Source organism: Dipodomys merriami, unplaced genomic scaffold (genome assembly GCF_024711535.1).
Source record: "Dipodomys merriami isolate MVZ:Mamm:240054 unplaced genomic scaffold, mDipMer1.0.p SCAF_151, whole genome shotgun sequence".
NCBI classification, from domain to species: Eukaryota; Metazoa; Chordata; class Mammalia; order Rodentia; family Heteromyidae; genus Dipodomys; species Dipodomys merriami.
Genome location: NW_027202838.1, coordinates 272863 through 295857, shown reverse-complemented (window position 1 = coordinate 295857; position 22995 = coordinate 272863). Strand labels below are relative to the sequence as shown.

Here is a 22995-nt window from a genome sequence, read left to right as displayed (position 1 = left end):
CAGTGAAGAAAAGAAAAACAGGAACAGAAACACATCTTTCCCAGGGGCTTGCCAGCCTTTCCAGGAGGTAGGCCTCTTTGAAGCCCCATTCTCTGAGGTAGACTTCGGTGAAGTCCCATTCTCTGAGATAGGTCTCTTTGAAGCCTCAATCTCTGAGGTAGACTTCGGTGAAGTCCCATTCTCAGAGATAGGCTTCTGTGAAGCTCCATTCTCAGGTCTAAAAGCAGGTTTCCCATGCTAAGCCGACTCCATCGGAGTAGGCATGGCAGATTCAGCTTTAGGAACATGTTTCTCAAAAAGCTAAAGGTGGCTTGTAGATTTAGCAGATGATCAAATCTTGCCTTCTAAGTTAAATGCAGATGTGCTTTAGTTTGTTTCTAGATTTTTAATGTGAGGACAAAGTTGCCTCACTCTTTTTGTGATTCAATGACATCTAGGAGGTAACTTCTCATGGAAGTAAAGGTTGGCTAGAATCTGGTCAGACATCACATCCACATACACACATTAGACTATCCTAATGAAGTTTTAATGGATTTGCTGAAAAAGTGTGGTCAAACATAATTTTGACTATTGTGCAGGACTGAGTGTGTTATAAATACTTCAATTACTCTCTGAAAATACTCTTGGACTTCTTTGTGGTATTTGTCTTTCTTGAAACTTAGTCCTTATTTGATGGTATTTATAGAAATCTTTGTTTTTCTTTAAGGTACGTACAAGTGTAGAAGTGCTGGACCATATTTGTATGTAATTCTATATTCAGTTCTTTTTAGGACTTTTTGTCCCATCTATGATAATTTTAGATACCTGAGAGAAATGCACCAAGTTCACATTATTGTCACATCTTTCCTAGGTTTTGTTAGACTTTGGAAGGATTTCTGTTGTTTTGTTTAAAACTATGTCCACACTAACATGTATAAAATGTTTATTCTATTGTATTTTTGATTGGAATTTTCTCATGAGTATTGATACTACTTTTATATTTTAATCTTCACAATAAATTTTTTTAAATGCAGAAACGAGAGAAACATAGAATAAGTTTTCTAGTGCATGTAGGCAGCAGTTGGATCAGGGAGGGTGAGCAGACATAGTAAAGGAGAGGAATATGGTTTGATAAAACTATATTTGTGGGTGTGTCTATATGTGTGTTTGTGTGTTTGTGTGTTGTGTTTATCAATGAAACTTGCTGATAGTGGGTTTCTCCTTTTCATTTGTTCATTTCATCTTTTTTTTTGTTGTTTTTGTTTGAGATTCTTGGGGCTAGAACTCAGGGCTTGAAAACTGTTCCTGAATTTCATTATGCTGAAGGCAACCACTCTACTATTTGAGCTACAGCACCATTGCTTCTAGGGGTGTTTGGGGGCTGTTGTTGTTTATTAGGTACTGAGATATCAAACTTAATGTTCCATGCCTGCTAGGCAAGTACTTTATCACTAACCCACATTGCCAGCCCTAACCACACTGTTTTAAGAAAGGAGGCAGGGCTGGGACTGTGGCTCAGGGGTAGAGTGCTTGCCTTGCATACATGAAGCACTGAGTTCCATTCCCCAGCACATCAGCAGAAAATTCATTGTGACTTATCACCAGTGAAATGCCAGAAAACTAGAAGTGACATTCTGGCTGGAAGTGGTAGCATGCCAGCCTTTAGTGAAAAGCCTAGGGAATATGCCAGGCCCTCCCTGAGTTTAAACCCCACAACTAACAATTGAAAGAAAAAAGAAACAATCCCAAACAAACAAAAACCTAATTACTTGCTCATTGTGTTTGTTCTTTTATTTTTCTTTGTAGTTGTAACTGAATACTTCCTGTCACTCCATTTTCTACTTTCTTCCTTTCACTTTGAGGGTTTGAACCTTTGGACTTGCACATGGAAAGTGGATACTACATACCAACCTATTCTTTCTTCTTTTAACATAAAAAGTGTGCTTATAGGACAGGGAAGGTAGCTAAGTGGTACAGTGCTTGCATCGCAGGAATGAGGAGCTGGGTTCTATTCCTCAGGTTCTCATACACAGAAAAAGCCAGAAGTGGTGCTGTGGCTCAAGTGCTACCCTTGAGCAAAAGCAGCTCAGGGACAGCACCTGACCCTTGAGTTCAAGCCTAAAGACCAGCAAAACAAAAAGTCTGCTCATTTACATTAATCAATGATTCCTCTGGAATTTAAACCACAAACTTACAAGTGACATAAGTTCACTTTCAATAGTATTGTCCTTCTGTCCAGAGAGTTCAGGGACCACACACAGAAGAGACCTTAGGCCTCTGCTGTCATGTATAAACTAGCAATTGTACAACAGTAAGCATCAACACATACATTTCTGTTCTTACTATTTTGAACACAATGGGATTTGTAAAGGTAGATAAAAATAAGTGAAAGAAACCCTTCCTTTTCACCTTTTCGTTGTGATAATAATGGATCTATTTTGCTGTGCACTCAAGTCCCACACTTGTCATTGAAGTTCTCTCTGAACTACTTTTCAATTCCTTTTCTTCTTAGGACATACACATTCACACACATCCTGAAGAATTTTTACTAGTTCATCTAACAATGTTTTACTACTAATTCTTCTAGTCCACAAGTAATTGTATCATCTACATAGGACAAGACTATTACATTAGGCCACTGACTTCTCTGACAGGTCCCTGTGTCAACAGTCAACCCTGCAGGAAACACATGTACACCTTGGCCCATGCTGCAGGTGCCATGCTGTGCTGGGGGTGGACTGATGGGGAGCACATACCCTGCTCTGGGCTTCTCACTCCTGTCCCAAGGGGCTTGCCAGGTTTGCCTATTGCATGAAGACTTTGGCACTGCCCTCCTCTCCTCAGCTGGCTCATTACCAAACTTTTCTTTCCTGTACATTCCATTTTGAGTTCTGGCATAGACCATGAGCCCAACCAACTTCCACCACATCAGATGAAGTCTCCACATCAAACTTTTTGTAACAAACATTTAAGTTAAAATGCACATATAAAGTTTTGGCTGGGTTTTGCTCAGATCCCACATACAAGTGTGGCAAAAACGGTTGGCTGTGGATGCTCCAGGTAGTCATCTACTCAAAGTACTGAGACCTGTATAACAGGGACTTCATACAAGGGTGTAAGTGATCCAGAAAAATGAAAGAGAAAAATTTAAAAGAACTTCTCAATTCATTGAGGGAACAGAAAAAAATGTACACTTAATATTAAGCTAATTATGGGAGGAAAAATGACCTAGAGCTGGACAAACATAAAGATATAAGTGCTCAAGGGAATGCAAGAGTGCCTTGGGTGGTCCCTGAGGGTCTAGTGAATATCCTATGATAGCCTTGTTCAGTACCCAGTGTGTTCTGTATCCCAGCTTCTGTCCCTTCCAGTCACTCTGAGGTGTATCATTCCAGGTTAACCTGAGGAAGAAACAAGGGCTCTCCTAACATCTTGTTCTCTCATTGGGATCAAGATGGATTGGGAATTGGAGGTTCTTGGTTAAATACTGAGATCTCTGGAGAGCAAACTCTTCAGGGTCCTGACTTTGAGTCATATTACCTGCCCCTGCTGATGATATCAGAATTTTCTCTAAAATAAATACGATTTCATTTGTAAACTTTATCCAGTAACATTCACTGAATGACTATTGAAAATAATCTAATTTAGAGCTGCAATCTTCATACAAAGGCAGAACTCTTCTAAAGCCTAATTTTGAAAAGGGCTACAGGATGAACCATGTGGTAGGACCTTTGACATTCTGAAAACTTATGTAACTTAACCCACTCTTTGTGATTGCGTCTAAGGTGAATATGTACCTAAGTCATGGTTCACCACTTCTCTTCTGAGGACATAGCTTTTAGAATGAGCTGAAACTAAATATCCTGTCATTCACCCCTGGGAGTGGCCTTGAAATAAAGTGCAATCAGAAAGGGAAAAACAAAAAAAATGCTTAAACACATCTGAAGAGCTCAGATTGAAAAGAGCTTTTCTCCTACATCTATGTGCACACAGCACAAGATCACAGTATTCTCGTTCAAATATATTGGTATTCTGGGACCTTAAATCATCACTACTTGATACTTCTTTTCTTATGATGCTGTTTCAAGTATACTGAAATATTTGGCCACATTTTATATGTTGAGATCTCTCTTTGAAGGTCTCAATCCCCACTTTACAGACGTGGACCACATTGTCCTGCATAGTATCTTGAACCTCTACAAGGACTTATGAACTGGTCAGAAACATAAAGATATGTGCATGTGGATTCACTTGACAAAAGAAACCAAAATATTCGTACAATCTATCATTACCCTGGCTTATAAGACAGTTCAATATCAACCTCAATTGAGGACAATGACTATACCCTATTGAGGACTTTAGGCTTAAACAAGAATGGTAACTTTTCTGCACGAGGGCCAAAAACCCATTCTCCAAAATACCTTCCCTGGCCCTGGAGTTCTTTCTACTCAGGGCCCGGGTACTGTCCCTGAGCTTTGGTAATAAAGGAACAAAAGTGTTGACAGTCTATCAACTTCATTCACCCCACCACTTGTGGGAAATTTGGTGATAATTGGCCATAACACTTTTACAGCAATTCCTACCTAGTTTGCCTTTCAATTGTGATCTTTAACCCTCATACTCTTGAGCAAGTAAGAATCCCGATGTGAAGCACCAGTGCCCTGTTAGATCAGGAGATCTTAATTACTTGATCCAAACAGGACTCATGGTGTCCACATAACAGGATATGAAATTCATAACATCATATAGCCCTATGCAAATGTCCTTTTGCAATTACTTGGTAAAGGACTGTTTACCTATCATTGGGTAAACCACACCCATATTCTTCCACTAAATATTTGGAAGAATGTATTGGTTACACGTATCTTATTATTGGTCCTCAGGTTGAATTCAGGGGCAAAAATTTGTGAGGCTTCCTTTACCTTCTATACAAGATGCCCTTTTTTATCACTGATTTTTCACCTTAGGGTCTTGCTTCTGTGTCTGGGCCTTTCAACACACTAATTTTATAATTACATATGACAAGTAGCAAAAAAGATAGGCACATATACCCAGAGCCATGCTTTTATTAGCTAAGATACCATTTGCATGGAGCTTTTCCATTGGAGGGCCTACAAAACTATCTAATTTCAGCTTCCTGAGTAGTTAGGATTCCACACATGAGGGAGTGTAATTGCTCATTTTTAATTGCTGATCTGAAATTAAAAGAGAAAAGGGTACTTTATCAATTCAGTGAGCATTAAGTCCCATTAATTCTGAATTCAAGCAAAGTTTTGGCCAAATGATAACAAAAATAATTCAAAACATTAATAAAATATGTGATCATCGGCATACTTTTAATGAATGTGGTATGTTGGTTCATAATTTGAGGTATATAACAGGCCTAGGTAGGACTCTAGTCTGTGAACCATTCCATCTCAGAAAGCATACAGTTTGTAAACATGGGAGAATGAGCGATTTCCAAATGGATAGTGTGTGTGTGTGTGTGTGTGTGTGTGTGTGTGTGTGTGTGTGTGTGTGTGTCTGTGTGGTACAAATAGGAAGGCAAAGGGCACAGGTGCCTTCCAATGCCATTTTTTCCTACTAGGCCTCTGCAGATAAGCAGAAGGGTTGGGCTTGGATGGTTCGTCAGCATTAGAGCACTTGCCATGCATGCATGAGGTCCTGGGTTTGATTCCCCAGCACCACATAAGCAAAAAGAAATAAAAGCTGGAAGTGGCACTGTGGCTCAAGTGGTAGAGTGCAAGCCTTGAGCTGAAGAGCTGAGGGACAGCACCCAGGCCCAGAGTTCAGGGCACAAGACCAGACCTCCCACCCTAAAAAAGAAGAAAGGTGAACAGTGTGATGGAAGGGGTTAAGCGAGCAACTAGCTAAATCTTGCAATGTGAACTCCACTGTCCTTATCTTGTAAATGGAATCATAGGCAGGATTTAAGGATTCCTTTTTTTATTGTGAAAATACTGTAAAGAAGAGTTATTATTTTTGAACAATTGAAATAAATATGGAAATTGTTGAAGCCACAGGAAGCCTGAGCTGAAGCACTGAAGGAAACCTGTTCACAGAGAGAGATTTCATCAGAACAGCCTACTGAGCTCATGCTTTGATTCCTAGATTTTATGGAGGCCAAGATGAGAGAATCTCCTTTGAAGCCAGCCAGAGCTGGCTTCAAAGACACACACACACACACACACACACACACACACACACACACACACACACACACACACTATCCATTTGGAAATCGCTCATTCTCCCATGTTTACAAACTGTATGCTTTCTGAGAAGGGATGGTTCACAGCTCTGGCTGGCTTCAACTCAGTTCCTGAGTTCAAAACCTCATATTGGCACAAAAACGTTCCTTCATGAATGTGTGAAAGTAGTGCTCTACATGTAACCAAACAGCTCTGGACATATCTAGAAGACTGGCTTATATAGGATCAGGAGCCTTGGTCTTGGTTTATTAATTAAGCTCTTCCTGATGTAACAGAAATTGTTTCTAAATGCCTCCAGGATATCTTTAATTACATAACTATACAGTGGCATCTATCTTGGCTCTAGAAATTCTAATGTTAGGTCAAACTTCGTGTTTCTGTAAAAGAAGACAGTATACTTGTTGGAAGCCACATTATGGTAGATGGAGTAATGGAATCTATTACACAGCTAGCAGTCTGCAAGCAGCCTGTTGTAACAAAGACTTGCAGTCCAAAATACACTTAGACAGCTTGGAAACAGGACACAAAGGGGGGGGGGGGAGAATAAAAACAGCAGTGAGAAACCAATCAGCACCAAGAGAGTGCTGAATTGGGACACTATGATGACCAGAGGCAAGCCAGGAGACAGCACACAGGACATGATTACAGAGACATGTGGCATGGCATCTGGTGCCACTGCTGGGCCAGCCTAAATAGGGACTAAGCAGGAGGCAGGTCTACAGGAAATTCCCAGTCCAGGCACTGGACTATCAGTTTGAGTAACATATCAGCCAAATGCCCATGCCTGCTTGCAGGGATCCAGCCACACACATCAGTTGGGTGGTAAGTGATGGATGGGGCATTTCCTTCCCCCTGCATGAAAACAAGATGCCAGAACCCACAATCTACCATGTGGCCAATAGGGCACCAGCCACACCTGACCTCCTTACTTAATATTACTGTATTATTAAATCAATTTATAAAATGTTACATCCTCTTTATCATTTTGTAAACATTCAAACATTTGCTTTTTTAAAAGCCATTTTTCTTGAGGCCCACCTCTGAAAGAATAATTCTCACATTCACCAAAAATTAAACATTCTTCTCTTTTTTTATTTTTATTTTATTTTTTTAAATTTAATTTAATTTTATTTGTGAACATACTGTACAAAGGGGTTACAATTGCATGGGCAGGATAATCGTATATTTCTTACCAAGCATTGCAGCCTCCTCCTTTGTTTACCCTTCACATCACTTCCCAGCCTCCCGCCGCCCCCCCCCTCCGCAATCCCAATCCTTCTCCTTCCCTCCCCACCCCTCCCCCCCACACACACCTACGTTGTAAAGCTCATTTTGGACATGACAACTTGTACTTCTCATCGTTGCAACAGGTCCACCTGTATCCTTAAACAACTCGTTTTTCCCCATCTCCTCCACAAGTTATACTGACATCAAATATAGTGAAAGCAGGGGTTATACTGTGGGGGAGGGACATACAAAGCAACAAGGAGATAATCTTATAAATGCGTTAGAAACACATGCATGAAAGAAAAAAACATTAAAATACATATCTAAGGGTTCATTTTCCTGACATCACATTATCTGACCTTTTCTGCTTGACTCATACATATACTAGATATTGCAAATAAGGGAAACCATGGGACCTATGTTTCTTTGGGCCTGGCTTACTTCACTTAATATAATTTTTTCCAAGTTTTTCCATTTCCTAACATTCTTCTCTTGAATAGTTTATTTCTTCCTTCTTCCTCACTCCTTCCCTTCCTCTTTCCCTCTCTCACTTCCCTCCTCCTTCCTTCCTTCCTCTCAGGGCCTAGAAGTGATGCTGTAGCTCAAATGGCAGATGGTTTTATTTTTTGTTAACTTCAATTTTTGTGAGAGATTGATCAATATCTTTGTGTTCTTGATTATTTCCCCTAATGTCATATCTACTTTGGCCTTCTATGAGATAACACAGGTGCGACACATCTTCCACACTGGTGTTTTATTATAGCTCACTCAGCAGAACAACTAAATGGGCTAAGAGTGAATCAATCACAAGTTGTTCATCACCAGTGATTAATTAAAGAAAAGTGCAAGCACTGAAGACACTTTGGGGTTCTCCCCCAAGAAAAAATGCAGAGATTCTAGTCTTTATTAATCCATCATATTTTTAAATATATATTTTATTGTAAAGATACTGTATCGATTGGTTATACCACTATATGAGTTAGGTCATTAATACATTTTCTATTGAGCATTGTTACACCTCCAAGAAAGACTTTACTATTGTTATGACTTTTTCTAGAAAACTTTTCCATTTTTCCTACATATGATTTTTCTCCTCTTTTTGTGTGAGGGTGTTTGTGTGTGTGTGTGTGTGTGTGTGTGTGTGTGTGTGTGTGTGTGTGTGTGTGTTTTGTGTGTCCTGTGATGAACCCTGAGCTGTGTCTTGTAGTTCGAGGACTCCACATCTGCTATATCATAAGGTCTCTATCCTGTATTTGTTCTGTATTGCAATTTCAATTTTCTTACAGATCAAAGACATTCCCATTTGGTACAATCCTAACTTATTTCATTTGTGTGAATCAACTTATGTGTGTTAAGCTGTGACCTCCAGGTCTTTCCACATTGGTCACACTTATAAAGTTTCTCTCCTTGTGTCTGTGATGGATGTTAAGCTGTGCCTTCCAGGTGAAAGAATTTCCATGCCTGCTACATACATAACATTTCTCTCTGGTGGGCTTTTTTTCTGATGGACAGAAAGGGGTAAGTTCTGGATGAAAGACTTTCCACATAGGTTACATTCATAAAATTTCTCTCCTGTGTGTGCTCTCTGGTGGATAGTAAGTTGTAGCTTCTGGCTGAAATCTTTCCACAAATACGACATTTATAAGGTTTCTTTCCTGTGTGTTTTCTGATGGACAGTGAGGTTTGACTTCCAGGTGAAAGTCATTCCACATATGTTACATTCATAATGTTTCTTTCCTGTGTCTCTTATCTGATGGACATTGACGGTTGACTTCCAAGAGAAGGACTTTCCACACATATTATATTCATAAGGTCTCTCTAATGTGTGTGTTTTCTGGTGCACAGTAAGGTTTCTTTTATGGGTGAAAAACTTTCGACACAAGTTACATTCATAAGGTTTCTCTCTATTATGTGTTCTCTGGTGGAGATTAAGATTTGATTTCTTGGTGAAAGATTTTCCACACATCTTACATTCATAAAAATTTCTCTCCTGTGTGTGCTCTCTGGTGGACAGTAAGGTCTGCTTCTGGCTGAAAGACTTTCCATACATATGACATTCATAAGGTTTCTTTCCTGTGTGTATTCTGATGGACATTAAGGTTTGACTTCCAGGTGAAACACTTTCCACACACGTTACATTCATAAGGTTTCTCTCTAGTATGTGTTCTCTGGTGGCGAGTAAGTATTGATTTCTGGGTGAAAGACTTTCCACACTTGTTACATTCATAAGGTTTCTCTCCTGTGTGTGTTCTCTGGTGCAGAGTAAGATATGCCTTCCAGGAGAAAGACTTTCCACAAATGTTACATTCAAAAGGTTTCTCTTTTGTGTGTGTTCTCTGGTGGACAGTAAGCTTTGATTTCTCGGTGAAAGACTTTCGACACATGTTACATTCATAAAGTTTCTCTCTTGTGTGTGTTCTCTGGTGGAGAGTAAGCTTTGATTTCTGGGTGAAAGACTTTCCACACTTGTTACATTCATAAGGTTTCTCTCCTGTGTGTGTTCTCTGGTGTCTAGTAAGATTTGCCTTCCAGGAGAAAGACTTTCCACAAATGTTACATTCAAAAGGTTTCTCTGTTGTGTGTGTTCTCTGGTGTCTAGTAAGATATGCCTTGCATATGAAAGATTTTCCACAAATGTTACATTCAAAAGGTTTCTTTTTTGTGTGTGTTCTCTGATGAACAGTAAGCTTTGATTTCTGGATGAAAGACTTTCCACAGATGTTACATTCATAAGGTTTCTCTCCTGTGTGTGTTCTCTGGTGTCTAGTAAGATATGCTTTGCATATGAAAGATTTCCCACAAATGTTACATTCAAAAGGTTTCTCTTTTGTGTGTGTTCTCTGGTGGACAGTAAGCTTTGATTTCTGGGTGAAAGACTTTTGACACATGTTACTTTCATAAGGTTTCTCTCCTGTGTGTGTCCTCTGAGGGACCACAGGGTGTTTCTTCTCAGTGAAAGACTTTTCACACTGTTTACATTCGTCAACTACAGAAGACACATGAGGACTATATGCTGCACACATCTTACCAGGTTCACTGAAAATATCCATGCTCTGACAGCCAGTGACCTTTTCTATCATCATTCCTAAGGAGTTCGCACTATTCTTAATCAGTTCTGACTTCTGTATGGAGCTCAAATGAAAACTTCTTATAAGTCTCACTTTTTCCTCCCCTTGGTTACTATTCATGACTGCTACTTCAGAGAGATAATTGGGACTTTCCTGGCAGGTGCTAATCACATCATCCATTTCTGGGACATCTAAAATGAATAATAGAAAAATAGACAAAAGCATAAATGAGATCCATAAATTCCTTAATGTAAAGATATTTCCTCACATTCTGTTACAATATTTTCAAATTTCAAAGCATTGCTTTATGCAGAATATATATATTTCTCTGCAATGTAGTAATTAAGAAAGTAGCACTGATATTTTACAATGGAAAATAATGTTTTTCTTTATTTCTGATTTTTATATTTTTCTCAAGGAAATATTTACTCAAATTATTCATCTCCGTACTCTTAATGCTTCCATTCTGAATCTCCCTCTATGCCCAGCACCACTGATACGAAATTGTCCTGATCCATTTTCCTCCTACCTGCAAAATACTAGTTTAAAATAAAATGAGATCTCACTACATTTATTATTGTCTTTTTCTCTTTATGAATGACTTCTCTACAGACAAAAAGAATTGCTAACATTAACTACACTGGAACATCAAATTCAGTTTGTCTCCACGAGAATTCTGGATTGACAATTCCTTGAGACAAAGGATCACCTAATTCTCTGCCATACATGACTCAGGGCACTAGGAATACTATTGCTCTGTACAGCTCAAGATAAACACACCCACTGGGCTCTGGACCCAACATCACTATTCAAGAGGCTTAACTCACCTGTGAAATTCTCTTCTGAGTCTTCTCTCATCCATGGTTCTGCACCTTGCTCCAGCTTCACAATCAATATAGGTTTAGGAACACAGTGCCCTGTGAATAAGAAATAGTGGAGAACTACTGATCTTGCTGGGTCATCATTAATGTAATGTTGCACACATCCTGTTCACTGGGTTGCTCCTAAATCTGGTTTCTCAATTGTTTTATTTTTGGGTGGAGGGATCGGTTGTGGGGCCTGAACTCTGAGCCTGGGAGCTGTATCACACCTCCTAAACTCAAGGCTAGCATTCTACCACTTGAGCCACAACCGCAATTCTGGCTTTTTTTTTCTGCTTTTTTCAGACTGAGGAATCGAGCACAGGGCCACAAGCATGCAAGGCAAGCGCTCTACCACTGAGGCACCTTCCCAGTCCATGGTTTCTCAATTCTTAACATCTCCATGGTGTACTTTCCCGCAGCTTTGGGTTTATTTTGCCAATGTGTGGCTTGGACTCAGCTCTTTTGCTCAAATCTAGCATTCTACTAGTTTGTGTCTTGGCTACATTTCTAGTTTTTGAATGGTTAATTGGAGATAAGAGTCTCATGTTCATTTTTCTACAGTTGCTGGCTTCAAACCAAAATCTTCAGATTTCAGCCTACAGAGTATCTAGGATTGCAAGCTTGAAGCAATGCAACCTATGTCAGGTTTGGCTTACAAATACACACTTTGACACTTTCAACTACTGATTTTCAGATAATACTGACAGTAGTAATGTATATTCTATCTAGACTGTAGATCCACCTATAATAATCACCCCCAAGACTGGGAAGTCAGTTTCCTGTTAGTGGATCATAGTTTAGAACTTTTGTCCAACTACTAATTTGCCTTCTTAATGAATGAGAATAAAATTAGCTCTTGAGTTACATATAATGAGTTGAAGTTTCCCTTAGAAAGAAATGACACTTCCTATGGACTGGAATCTTTTTTTTTTTTTTTAACAAAATGTAATGGTCCAAAGGCTTACACTTGTAACAGTACGTTTAGGAGGTAAGATCAGAAGAGGCAGGCTTGAAACCAACCTGGGCACAGAAACACAGAATATACCCCAAAACAAAATCCAAAATGGAGTTGTGGCTCAAGCAGTAGTGTGAAAGGCAAACAACATCAAGCTCCCAGACCTGAATTTGCCTGCATTTTATACTAGCAGTTCTTTACCTGGGAATGGACAGTAATATTATACCTAAATAACATAGTCAAATGTCTACAAAAATAAAAGCACTTGACCTTCCAAATAAAAGTGACCTTTGCTCACCCAAGGATATTAGGTTGCTATAGGTCTCCAGCATCACTTCTCTATGAAGGGTCCTCTGACCAGGATCCAGATACTGCCACTCCTTCCAGGTGAAGTTCACAGCCACATCATCAAATGACATCAGCTTCTGTAATGGCACATTTCCATCAAGAAATTAGGCCTGGGTCATGAAAATTCCAATCTGGAATTTCATTATGCTGCAGGTATGCTTTTGTCTTACATAAAATGTTTGCAGCTGGCTATGTTATTTTTTCACAGGGAAAATTAAATAGCAAATTAGAAATATTTGACAATACATAAACCTGGTCATTAAAATACACAGATTTGCAGGGCACTGGTAGCTTATGCCTGTAATCCTAGCTATTGAGGAGGCTGAGGTGTGAGGATCAAGGTTCAAGGCCACCCCAGGCAGGAAAGTCCATGAGACACTTATCTCCAGTAAACCACCAGAAAACTGAAAGTAGCACTGTGACTCAAGTGGTTGTAGAGCACTCACCTTGACCTGAAGAGCTGAGGGACAATAACCAGGCCCAGAATTCAAGCCCTAAGACCAATAAAAAGTTACAGATTCCCTAATGAATGCAAACACATTTCTGCTGCTAGCAATAAAGACAAGATAAAAATTCTAAGGGGATAATAATGTGGCATGATGACATTAAGTCTAAGGTGCTGTCTAAAAATTGTATTATTATTTTTGATAAAATTTTAGTACATATAAGTCTAACAATGAATTAAACAAATATTTTCTCTGCATTTACATTTACTGCTTCACCATAAATTCTATTTAGACCTTCTATTAGCAAGTACTCTCATAAGCAAGCAGAACACATTCAGGATATCACATGGGATACAGAACATAGAACATTACTAGATCAAAGAAAAGCAGTGTCCACATGAATGCTCAAAAAACAGTAACAGTACTCCAGAATGTAGCTAATGATTTATTGGGCCCTTATAAGATTTGATTTAGTTCCCACATAAAAATATGCTAGGTTAACCATGTTTGGTTTAAATACTAAATATTGAAATGTGGTCATAGACAACCTGATATTTCCTTCCTATGTAAATAAGAACTGCTACCATGAAGTTTTGTGAACTTTCTCTACATTCTACAATACAAAATATAGGTGGGAGGGGAATAAAATGTTCCTTGAGAAGATTTTCATTTTAATAGGCCTTCATGGAAGGTGGAGGCAAATTGATAGAGACTCAGGGAACACTCAAAATGACAAAAATGATAAATATGACCAAATGCTCAAATGTGTTAAATATTCCTGAGTCATTTCTCCAGTAGATCTCTAAAGATATATTTCCACTTTTATTAGTTAATAGCGAAATTCCTCAGAGATCAAAATCAATTCCTGAGCAAACGTCTGTGAGATTTTGCAACAAATGATATTTCTAATAGAGAAATCCTCATCACTGGATTAATTTTTTTAAATCAAAACTACGTATCTTATACTGGCAGTGAATGAAAATATTTAAAAGTAGTGGTATGGAAAAAAAAACTGAGTACCATGACAAATGAAGTTAGAGCAAAGATAACAGAATCAGGTGAAATCAAATTTTCTTGTAGTTTATCAATTGGAGGAAGGACGTCCTTTTGTGTATGGAACTCTGAAGTTGAGCTGAAGGGGGAAAAAGGTTTGAGAGGTTGGAATTCCAGCCTGACAGCACTGAGAGCACTGAGAGCTGGCTGCAGAAGGCTTAAAAGAGAATTCTGGAGAGGGTTAAGAGACTGGAGTGCAGGCCTTTTCCTTACTGTTGGAAAGATAGCATCTGAAACTGAGCTGCTGTTCACCTTGAAGGCTAGGTAAGGTGAACTTCATGTCTGCATTTTCTCTGGGCACCAGGCTTCTGTCTCAGGAGAATAAGGAAACATGTGTGCCTAACAACCTGTTGTGGCTCACATTGTAATATTAAGATAGATACTTCGATTTTGCATGATATCAATGGGAATCTTCCCTGTGTGAACTCAAGGTACTATGCTAGCTTGCTGGCAACCAGAGACCAAGTGCCAGAGAGGCTTCAGAACCCTGGTTTCCCCTAAGTCTATCTGTTTATGTTTTTGTGTTTCTCTAATTTTCTTTGTTTCTGGATTCCTGTAGAACTCTCTAGGCAACAATTTTCCTATACAGTGTGTAAAAAAAATGTCAATCCTAAGAGCCATGTCAGCAAACTAAAAATAATCACTAAGAAAAACTAGTTTCCAGATAGATCATTGAAGAAATGAAAAAACTGAGAGACATATGGAGGAAAGAGAGAATGAGAAAAGTAAGAAAAAATGATTCAAAGATAGATACAAAGAGAGAGAAACAGAAAAATAACCAACACAAGTGAGTAGAAAACCAAAAGTAGAGAGAGATTATAGAGGAAAGAAACCTTGTGAGGATACTTTAGAAAACAAACAAGATTTTGTAAAAAGACCATAAAGTTTAGCAACAAATATAGCCTCAGCTTCAAGTAAGACCAGGACCATGAAGTAGTCCAAGAAGTATATATGGAGAGTAATTTAAATACATATAGGTTAATCATTCCTTAAGAACACACGATGGTACGTATGACCACACTATTTCAGCAATTCCAGCAAAATTTCATTGAGATAGTTTAATGTTACTCATGAGGATGAGATCTGGTTGCAATCTACCCTTCACCTTCCATGAGATGTATCCTGCTCGGTGTCACTACATCACATAACAGATATGACTACATGTTATGACAAGATGAAACCTAGACATTCTGAAGCCAATCTGAATTCAACTTAGAAAGAATATAACCATTTAATCTGCTAAACCTACAAGTAATCTTTATCTCCTAATCTACAAGCTGTCTTTATCTGATTTATGAATATGTTCTTGAGGCTAAATCTGTGTGGTTTGTAGTATTTTTAATTCTTGGACATCTTTAGGTTCATATAATGGAATGGAAAACAAATGAGAAATAAAAAAACACTCACCAGAGATCCATTCATTCTGTCTTGCTGCTGACAATAAACAGAAGACTCTGGAAGCATGGCTGGGATATAAGGCAAATGACGTATTCAGAAATGAATGCGTGAGATTTTGGGTCCAGAATTTTCTCTTGCAAACATAGTACATGGACTGCAAAACCATAAAGCTGTCTTAAAAGAATCTTTCATATCTCAGACAAAGCATTAAAGTCTACAAGAAACACAAATCCAGTCCATTTCCTGGTAGATAGATATTATTAAGCCAACTAATTTCTGTGTTTATGTACACATTAAATTGGAAAAAATGAATGTTCCCACAAATATTATTGAATACTTTAAAGCAAAAACATATCACATTTCCACAAAAAGTATTGATTACTGAATATACTTGGGGATGTAGGAACTGCTTTTTTTTATGCAAAGGTATCCTAGGAATCCATTGGAATTTGTTTTCTACCTCATTCACTTACATATTTAAACACCAGGGAAAGCATGTATGATGTAACTCAGTAGTTTTCATACAAAGTTAGAGAAAAATTGTATACAGAATAGATTTCTTGTGTTATAATATTTCAACAACGGTTGTCAAATGGCACATTACACTGTACCCATTGCACACCTATGCAATGTCTTGCAATTTCCATTTAACATGCTTTGGCCAAAGGGACATGAGTAAAGATGAGGTAAATCCAGGTTTGAGAAGTCCTTAATGTTCATTTCCCTAAACAGTCTTGGGAAGAACCTTGGCCATCCTAAAGATACAACATAAAATACTGCATATAGGAGTGACATACCTGAACATAAGCAACACCTACAAAGCATACAACCTTGAGTAAGACATAAAACCTCAAGTTTTCTTCTGTGATTTTTCTTTTAAGGCCAAATGTCCCTGACCAATACTTTCTGTACTACCAGGCACAACCAAGCGATAAGAGCTAGCATTAGCAAATCCTTAGATGGGACATTTAACATGAGTTTGCATGATGACATACTAAAAATCATAGCGGTAACAGGCTGAATAAATTATCAAGAAGAAGATTAGGGATTACTACATGAATATATACTTTCAGTCATAACAATTACCCCACCATCCCAAACCACAGCCTCAGGTACCCTCTGATAACTATGCACTGGCTTATTCCTCAATACAGCGCATCACAATTCCTGGAAATTAGTTTAAATCTTGCAACAACACAAAGTGATTGAGACTGGTGTAGGAAAGAGTACCACGTGAATCTGGTGCTCAGGGAAGTAGCAACAATTTTTGCATAAGGCAAGGGAAGCTAGTAACATCTTTCTCTTCCTGTGCTTTTCTGCTTCTTGCCTTTAGGGCTTCTCAGAATTGACAAAGTCTGTCCATTTAGGATGGAGATTCCTATTCATAGGGTGCTCTGCTTCAAACATTGCTAGGCTTCATTCCTAAAAATACAGGACCAGCACTCACTACTCCAATATCCCATGTACAACTGTCTCTAGAAACAGAGTCATGTACAAACGCTTGTGAACACAAGCCAAGAGATTAAAAACTCAAGCCAAACAGATTAACTTATCCCTAGGAGAAACAACACAGAAGCCCCAAATACAAGTGCAATGTAAGAGGACTCAAGGCAGGCATATTTGTCACAATTTCAATAGAATTCTTCCTGTACTCCTCTTATACCTGGGCAAAGCAAATAAAGTCACATGGGTTAATAGAAGAATCCCTTGGTCTTGGAGTACAAATGCACGGCTCTTGGGCTCTCCTGGTCTGGACAAATCACCCAGCTTGCTCTCAGATATTTGGGACCAGGTTCTTGCATCTGAAGGCCCAGAGGCTAATGACAGCACAAACTCCTGAACCTCAAGCAAATTATCAAACGCCAGACTGGAGTAAAGTGTGGAGAGGGAAGTAGCAAGGAGTGTCACGGTAGCAATAATGAGGGCAACCAATATTCCCCAAAATCTGCAGCAATGGCTAAGAGTCCTCTGAACCTCAATAGAAAACAGAGACTCAAACTTATTATAGCATTGTTCTATCAACTGAACATACAATGTAAGTTATGGGGATTGCATAGTAAGCTAGGATTACTCACGCAGTTAGTGAGAACACAATTGCTCCTGCAAGAGGCAGGAAACACCACCCCACCTTTGAAAACCATACCCAGCCCAACTACTAGCATGTATGGATACATAACACAAGCTTGCACAGTAAATGATACAAAACCATGAAACAGGACAGGTCTCTGAAACAGAGGTATGGGATGGTGAGAGGGGTTATGAACTAATAGGCCTCATGGCAGCAGCCAGGCTCAAGATGTCAGGGTGAGCTTGTCCACACAAACTGAAAAAAATCGGAGCAAGCAAGCTACCACTTATCACATCACTCCTCTGAGACCAGCCCTGCCTTACATACTGGGAGACTCGTACCACCAGAACTGTGGACAAGGTGTCAAATTCACAGGCCCTCCAGGGCGATGGATCATCATAACCATGGGAATCACTGGGCATAGTGGAACCCAAGAGGGATGCACCACATCTCCTGCCTAAGGAATTCTACAAGTGTTATGCATAAATCCATCTTTTTGCATTGGTTCACCTTTTCCTCCAGAGGAAGTCAGAACCATAATCTATCCCTGAACACCTTACCATACTTGTACCTTCTACCTCAGGATCTACAATAGTCAATAACTGTGATCAATGAAGTAAGAGGATATAATATTTGTATAATAATGACACTTACGTCTGTGAGCAATGAACAATTCAAAAATAATGTACAAAGTAAATTCTATTTAAACTAGTATAATAAACATAATACTTAGAAATAAATGTTTGAAAAATGTAACCAAGAACAATAACAACTATGGGACACAGCTAGTCCAGGAAGCAGCCATTTTTACCTGATCCTTATGTCTTGCTTCTCAGGAAGTTACTTTTAACTTTTCCTTCATATTTTATAGGTGCTCCAATGTTGCCCTCTACACATCCAAAAGTGCCTCACGATCTCCATTTTCATGAGGAAAAGCTCAGGTCCACTAAAAGAGGGATGGAAAACCCTTACACTGGAGGAATGAATATCAAGCATGAAAATTTCCTACACAGTCCTTCCAAATCATGATGTGGGAAAGGATCATCAACAATCACAACAAACCCTTAAGAGACAAGCTTAGAATGTCTGATATGAGGAAAGGAGGCAAAAGATTTATTCCATAGTGTAATGGATACAGTCTGGGAAGACAAGTCTGAAGACCCCTAGATATGCGGCCTAGAGTTGCTGACAGGAGCTTTTAGGTTTCGAGAAGAGGTAGAAAATCAAAACAAAATAGGATATGCAAAACAGAAAAGTAAAAACAGACTGGTTTGGAGCAAGTAATCAAGATTCACATGAACATGGACCTGCCCTGAACTCTACCTCCTCCCACATTCATCCTGATCTACGTAGACAACCATTTTTTTTGAAGAGTCTTGGAGGAGGAGTACCATTTTTTAAGAAAGCCTTGGGAGGAAACTTTTCACTAGTCCCCTGAAGCAATTAATAAAAGAAAGGCAAGTACAGCACAGCAAATGCTCACAGACAGTGCCCAAGCTCTGAGGTCAAGCCACAGGACCAACAACAAAAGGGGGGAAAAACTTTATAAGGAAAGACAAATTTCAGACACAAATAACCAAAAACTCCTTAAAATTTCATAGATGGAATTTGGGAGTTTCTTGGAAAGTAATGAGTAGAATTTGAGAAATCAATTTAATTCGAAGATAATAAAGTATATCTGTCTTTAAATTCTGTTATTTTATTCCAGTATATATATTAGAGCAGGGGATGATGGTGCCAGAATCAATCAGTTTACTGTCCGCAAGTACCCTTTTTTTTTTTTTTTTTTTGTCGATCTTGTGGCTTGAACCCAGCCTGAGTGCTGTCCCTGAATTTTTAGCTCAAAGTGAGCTCTCTACCACTTGAGCCACAAGGCCACTTCCATTTTTTTTTTTTTGGTAATTAGCTGGAGATAGGACTTATGAACTTTCCAGGCTGGCTTTGAACTGGGATCCTCATATCTCAGGTTCCTGAGACCTAAGATTACAGGCATGAGCCATTGGCACCCAGCTGCAAATACTGTTGTAAAATGAGAGGGGAGATATTCAAAACTTTAAGGAAAAACAGAGACATAATTTACGTTCTGCAGAACGTACTTTTTGAACAAAAACAAAAACAAAAACTACGTAGTATCATAACCTCAATTATATTAAAAGAACTAAGAATTAAAAAGCCAAATTATGCAGTGCTCCTAATACATTTGTGTTTTTAATTGGTCTCACAATATTTATGTTGGTAAACTGAATTTTCAAGAAGAAACTCACCTAAGATTCCGCAGCTGGAAGAGAAAGGTCCCCAGGCATCCTTGCACACTTAGGACCAAGTGCCTTGTGCCAATCAAAACCCTGTAACAAGACCACTTCCTCTAGGTGAATTGTGCATGCATTCTGGGAATTGTAGTTTCTATGGGGGTATAGATCCTTTGAAAGTGTTGGGGGGGAGGGGGCGGGAGCGGTCGGGGGTGGGGGGAAATCAGGGAGGCAGGGGTGGGGGGAAGAGGCACCAGTCCCTCCTTGCCCACTGTTGGTGTTTTTAGTTTGCAAATCCGGGTTACTTTGCTTTTCCCTTGCTGCTGGAAGTGCTCTGAAGTAGAGCTTTGCACTCCATAGTCAGAGCCAAGAGGTAGAAGCCCAGCTTCTCTTTTTCAGGGGATCTTTGGAGCTTTAACTCGAAGCGATCTGAGGCTCCTAGCCAGAGTCTGCCCTTCCCATCTTTCCCCAGTCTGGGGTGGATGATATTTTATGAGTTCATAGGTTTGTGCTGCCATTAGCACTTGTTCCTCCAGGTGCCAGAAAGTGGCTCACAAAACTCTGATTTTTGAGACAAGGAGAGTCAGGAGTTGTGTGTGCGTTTATACTCCTGAACCTAGAGATTCTGGTATGCACACATATGACTTTATGAACTTGGTTTTTTGAATTGAAGTCAATGAATGGTAAACATTCCTTGAAAATGTCTTATATAAACATACTGATCCTCTTTTCATCCTCTGCACTTTCTAGGGCTTTTGAAACTTTCAAAATGCTGCTGGCACCAATATACTCCAATTAATGTGTCTGTTCTTGACAAATTACAATTTCTCCACTAATTTAATTAGCCTATATTACATCACTTAAAATGAGAGAGAGTAGCTGGGCAGGTGGTTCAGTCGTAGACTGCTTGCCTTGCGTGAATGAAGTCCTGGGTTTTATTCCTCAGAACCACATAAGCAGAAAAAGCCAGCAGTGTACTGTGGCTCAAGTAGTAGAGTGCTAGCTTTGAGCTGAAGGTCAGAGGGACAGTGCCCAGGCTCAGAGTTCAGGCCCCACACCGACAAAAAAAATATCAGAGAGATTTCCTATACATGTACACCAAAAACAATTGTTAAAACATAATTTGAATACAATATAATGCACTTGATATGTGTGTGCCTGTCCTGATTCTTGAACTCAGGGTCTGAAAATGACCTTGAAATTATTTGGTTCCATGCTAATGTTCACCACTTAAGCCACATTCGCACTTCCCACTACTTTGGTAGTGTATTGGAGATAAGTCTCTCAGACTTTCATATGCCCTGGCTTCAATCTGTGATCCTTTTATCGTTCCTTCATGTCCATCCCAGGGAACCACAAGCAGGCACGGGAGAAAAATTATTATAAGGTTTATTAGAAGGACCATATTTCCCAGGACAGGGAGCACAAGCATTTGTCCCTCTTCTGGTTGCAACAGGATATGGGGGGCAGGATGTGAATTAAATACATGCTCAGGTGAGTCTGAGATGAGAGAGGGAGTGGCCAGCTGTACTGAGGGAACTCTAGGTCTGGGAAGAGCTCAGGTCTTGGTGGAGCTGAGAAGTAAAGGTGAGGATAATACTAACTTTCCTCAGATCTCAGCCTTCTGAGTAACTAAGATTACAGCTATTACACATGATAGCCCAGTTACAATGCTCTTTTTAAAATTCAGATTATATTATAATGAAATAATATGAAATAGAAAACTTGAAAGTTTTAAGGCACAATGTTCAGTCACTAATGTGTATGAGGACATTCCAAATCCCAAAACACACAGAAAATGCCCCCACCTTGAAATCCGTAACACTCCTGATCTCAAGTATTGTGAATGTGAACACTTAGTCTATAATAAATTCTTAAGTCTTTCAAAGTGAGAAAACATTCTTGTGACAGAAAAACCCAGTAGTAATGTGCAACTATTGCTTTTAAAGGATTCATAGTGTCTTTCTGAGCAAAAACAACCTCAATGATGTATACAGAATAGATTTTCACTTTCTGTATATGTCACTGTAAAGGTCATGTATTTTATATTAACAATTACCATTCTATGTAATTGTAGAAACTACATCACTACTCGATAACAGAATATCCTGTGTAATCAACCAATAAGTACAAGCAAAAGCACATTGTGATATAATTTGTTGGTTTTAATTTTGATGGATGTACATTTTGGGGTGTATTTTCTGTTAAGATTGTTTAGTAACACATAAGACTTCAATCTACTGGTGCCTTGGCTGGGGATGGTTGACTGGGATTTTGTCACTCCTCTGACCAACATTTTATGTTGCATCTTTATTAAGCCCTGTAACTCCAGCAGAATGGACATGATTCTTAATATGACTACTTAGGAAAGTGAGGGACTTCTCAATCTGTGTTTATATCATCAGTACTGATGTACCTTGGGCCAAAGCAGGTTCAAACTCAAATTGCAAGTCATTGTACCAAGGTATGCTAATTATTTGCATAAAGGGTAATGTGCCATATGACAACCATTACTGAAATATTCTAAAACAAAAATATTTGTTGTATATATTTTATCTCTATAACTTTGTGTGAAAATACTGTTCATAACCTACATGTGTTTGAATATGTAAATAAATGAGGTAGAGTACAAATAATCAATGGAGTCCTAAGATATCTTTACATTAATAGAAAAATAGTTTATATATCCCTAGGTGTATTTCAGTGATAATTACTTTTAGTGAACAGGTGGCATGTTTTCCTTTTTTGGGTTCAATTTTTCAACAATCTTTTGTAGGAGCTTTAGTTTTTTTTTCTGTTCTTTTTTTGGGGGGAGGGTCTGGTCTTGGGGCCTGAACTGTGGGCCTGGGCCCTGTACCTTAGCTCTTCAGCTGAAGCCTAGCACTCTACTACTTGAGCCACAGTGCCACTTGCAGCTTTTTTCTTTTTGCTTATGTGGTGCTGAGGAATCGAACCCAGGGCTTCAGGCATGCAAGGCAAGTGCTCTACCACTGAGCCATCTTCCCAGCCCCCATGCATATGTTTTTAGTGGACAATTTAATGCTCTTCTTAAGACAGGAATGATTCTTCTCCCATAGGAAGGCTCTTCCAGGCCACATATCATGTTTTGAACAGGAACATCTAGGGTAA

The 22995-nt window shown here is 39.0% G+C and overlaps 1 protein-coding gene across 1 annotated transcript in view; it reads right to left on the bottom strand.

Moving 5' to 3' along the window:
- The window catches only part of LOC138827152 (zinc finger protein 658B-like), a 193244-nt gene that overhangs the window by 13948 nt on the left and 156301 nt on the right, over nucleotides 1-22995 (bottom strand). The window contains exons 16-18 of the mRNA XM_070022632.1: nucleotides 11314-11403; nucleotides 10447-10677; nucleotides 10312-10404 (exon numbers count right to left, since the gene is read on the bottom strand). Of these exons, the coding sequence (XP_069878733.1) occupies nucleotides 10312-10404; nucleotides 10447-10677; nucleotides 11314-11403 (414 nt within the window). The remainder of the gene's footprint in view (nucleotides 1-10311; nucleotides 10405-10446; nucleotides 10678-11313; nucleotides 11404-22995) is intronic.